The 3,333-nt window shown below is 40.0% G+C and overlaps 1 protein-coding gene across 1 annotated transcript; it reads left to right on the forward strand.

Annotated features, from left to right (window-relative positions):
* Window positions 1–448: 448 nt before the first annotated feature.
* Window positions 449–2,608, forward strand: LOC146872100 (uncharacterized). The gene has a single exon (XM_085664387.1). The coding sequence runs from the start codon at window positions 449–451 to the stop codon at window positions 2,450–2,452; it is 2,004 nt and encodes a 667-aa protein (XP_085520513.1). The 3' UTR covers window positions 2,453–2,608.
* Window positions 2,609–3,333: the final 725 nt, after the last annotated feature.

Here is a 3,333-nt window from a genome sequence, read left to right on the forward strand (position 1 = left end):
TTTCATATAATACAAGTGTACACGAGGGAACACGATACACGCCCTACGAACTAGTCTTCGGAAAATTAGCTAGGGTTCCAGCCTCAGATCCACCTTTGGACGATGAAATGGACAGGACATACTTACAATATTACGCGAATCTAATAAACAAAATAAATAGAACACAAGAGGTAGCACGACAAAATTTGATGAGATCGAAGGAAACTTCAAAAAGGTATTACGACAAGAAAGCAAGACCGTTAACGCTAAGGGAAGGGGATAAGGTATTTTTACTGAAGGAACCTACTAACAAATTCGGCAACCAATATACAGGACCTCATCAGATTTTAGAAATACTCCCTCGAAATAATGTTAAACTATCAATAGGAAACCATACTAGGATAGTGCATGCTAATAAGTTAAGAATATCTAAAATGAAATAGGTTAAGGTGATTATTTTACAGAAACCATGGGGCTTCTCGGAATTTTAATAACAACCGTAGGAATCATCTCTGAATGTTACTGTTTGTTGGGGTACGACTGTGGGGGAGGATCAACCAACATCACAACAATTTCACTATTGGACACGGGAGAATGTAATATCCCATCACATGCACCCAATGCTACAGAAGTCTACATTCAGCTTCTACAATTAGCAGAATACGATTACACGCACGTATACCAATGCCGAGTGGAGATTGATAGAACAATTTATTATTGCGGAATGTCATCACATGTGTCAGCTGTTCAAAATGGAAGGCGAATATACCTGATGGACTTAACAGCTGAGGCATGCAAGGCCACGTTCAACACCGGTATAATGGGAATAACACCGACCCTGCAGGTATCAGGATTGCGGGCCAATGCCACCGAATATCGGAGTGCCACATTAGCAGGATCAATTTCAATGGACGGCAAGTGTTCGGGAACACAATACGCCGATCCGTACGGCACGTGGGACAATGTAGTGGTGCAAGCATCACTCAAAATTAACATCAAGGAATATTATGCTACTGTAAAGATAAGACAGAACAACGTGATTTTGAGCAAAGGAGAGGTGTGCGTATTTACGGATGGAATGTGCCTAACCGACGAGGAAGGAAATGCGTTTTGGTCGACCAGGCCGGAGTCGTCCTGTAACTTCGATAACTACAAGGTGTTATATGAAGGATTTGCGACCAAATTAAAAACCATGGGTAATACGGAAGTATACCCGGACATATACACCATCACGACTCAAGACGTTACATTCACCTTGGAAAAAAGAGCAGAGCATCATTTGTGCGGATATACTTTACTACTGAGCGAGCATCCAAAATTATTCATTCTAGAGACGCAGAAAGGAAGGACCTTTGCGTCAAAAGCAAAATTATCAGTCGAAAACCTCGATCTGTTCGCTTATGTTAACTCCAAATTTGTTTACCTCGAAAAACACATAAGAACGCAAATGACAGCCCTGTACAGCGACGTAATTAGGCAAAAGTGCGAACTAGAAAAACAGGTCCTTAAGAACGCTTTGGCATTAGCAACCCTCCGCCCAGATGAGTTCGCTTATACAATCATGAAGGCAGCTGGGTACATGGCAGTAACTGTAGGGGAAGTCATTCACATAGTAAAATGTACACCCGTCCCAGTCAGCATTAGGCAATCAGAAGAATGTTACCATGAACTACCTGTCACGCACCAGAATAACAGTCTTTACCTGACACCAAAATCGAGAATACTGGTAAAGACAGGCACCATAAAGGAATGCAACGCACTACTACCATCCATGTACTACTTGGAGGGAAATTGGTACAGACTGACACCGAAACCTGTGGAGGTACTCCCTCCTCAAACACTCCAACCATTAACAAAGCTAGCATGGAAATATATTAATACCAAGAACTTAATGACGAGCGGAATATATACTCATCAAGACTTGGACAACTTACGGGACCACATCATGTTCCCCGCAGAGAGACCAGGACTTTTAAATACAATTGCCAGAGGAGCGACAGGACACCGTATCCCACCTAACACTGTTTCGATGTATAACTTATTGGGAGAAGCAGACATCAACAAAATTACGGATAGCGCAATCTCGAAGCTGTGGCAAGGCTTTTTAGCATTTGGATCAGCAAGTGCTGGAATGATCGGATTATTTATCCTAGTTAAAGGCGTAAAATTATGTGTCGACGCCATTATCAGAGGATACGTGCTCCATACTGTCTATGGATGGAGCTTACATCTGTTAGGAGCCATCTGGAGTTCGTTGACGCATCTACTTCTTCATCTGGGACGATCAGATAAGCAAGACGGAAGGAAGACAACAAAGGGTGAAGGAAATAGTGATACCATTGAAGTAACGGTGGACGACACAAAAGATGATGCTACTCCGACACCCGCAACCAGAAGAAGTTCAAAATATCCGATTCTCGAAAGCATCCTAGCAGCTCGTAAAAACAAGTCGTCAGAAATAGAAATTTCCTAACGACTCAATTAAGGGGGGAGGTGTCACGTCGCCGTATAACGACGTGTGGTACCCAAGCATCTCTAGACATTAGTATATAGGATACGGAAATGCTAATCCCACTGTCGGTAATCATACTGTCTCTAGTTCTACTTTAGATAATCCAACATCGGTAATTCTGCTCTCGGAAATCTTCTGTAGGTTAATCTACAGTGGGTAACGCCATAATAATAATTAATCGCACCTCAGAAATTTTAACAAGAGATATAATTCACTATTATTATTAAAATGGGAACACTATTGTTAGATAAGGTTCACTTAATAAATAAAAAGAAAGAACATATGTCAAAATAAAAATTGTTAAACAAACAGAATAAAGTACATAGGTAAGACCTTATATCTAGAAATTAACAATATATATATATATGTATATATATATATACATATATACGTACACGCATAAAAACAGATTAATAATAGATTAATAGCGGTAAGGGACCTTATATTACATAATTATTAAGATGAGAATCATAATTAGAAATAACAATAATTATATACTATTAAAATCCTCGCACACTTATAATGGCACACATTATTAAATAATAATTATTAAAATAATAATGTTGTAATATTTAGAATATAAGTAATAAAGATAGAGCGACAAGCCGAGACATTCATATCACGAATGGCTAGACTACATCCTGTGATAACCGCATTCCAGAGGCTAAGGATTCCAGGAACTACATCCGGTGATAACCGCGCCTGGGAACCGAGAATTCTGTGAAATGTATCCGCTGATAACCGCATTCCTGAGGCTAAGAATTCTCGGAACTACATCCGGTGATAAGCGTCGACTGGCAGCAATTCCCAGAAAAGTAACGAAGGAATGCTTGTACTACATC

The sequence above is a fragment of the Vespa mandarinia genome, unplaced genomic scaffold (assembly GCF_050613455.1).
Source record: "Vespa mandarinia isolate Hongniang unplaced genomic scaffold, ASM5061345v1 scaffold_55, whole genome shotgun sequence".
Taxonomy (NCBI): Eukaryota; Metazoa; Arthropoda; class Insecta; order Hymenoptera; family Vespidae; genus Vespa; species Vespa mandarinia.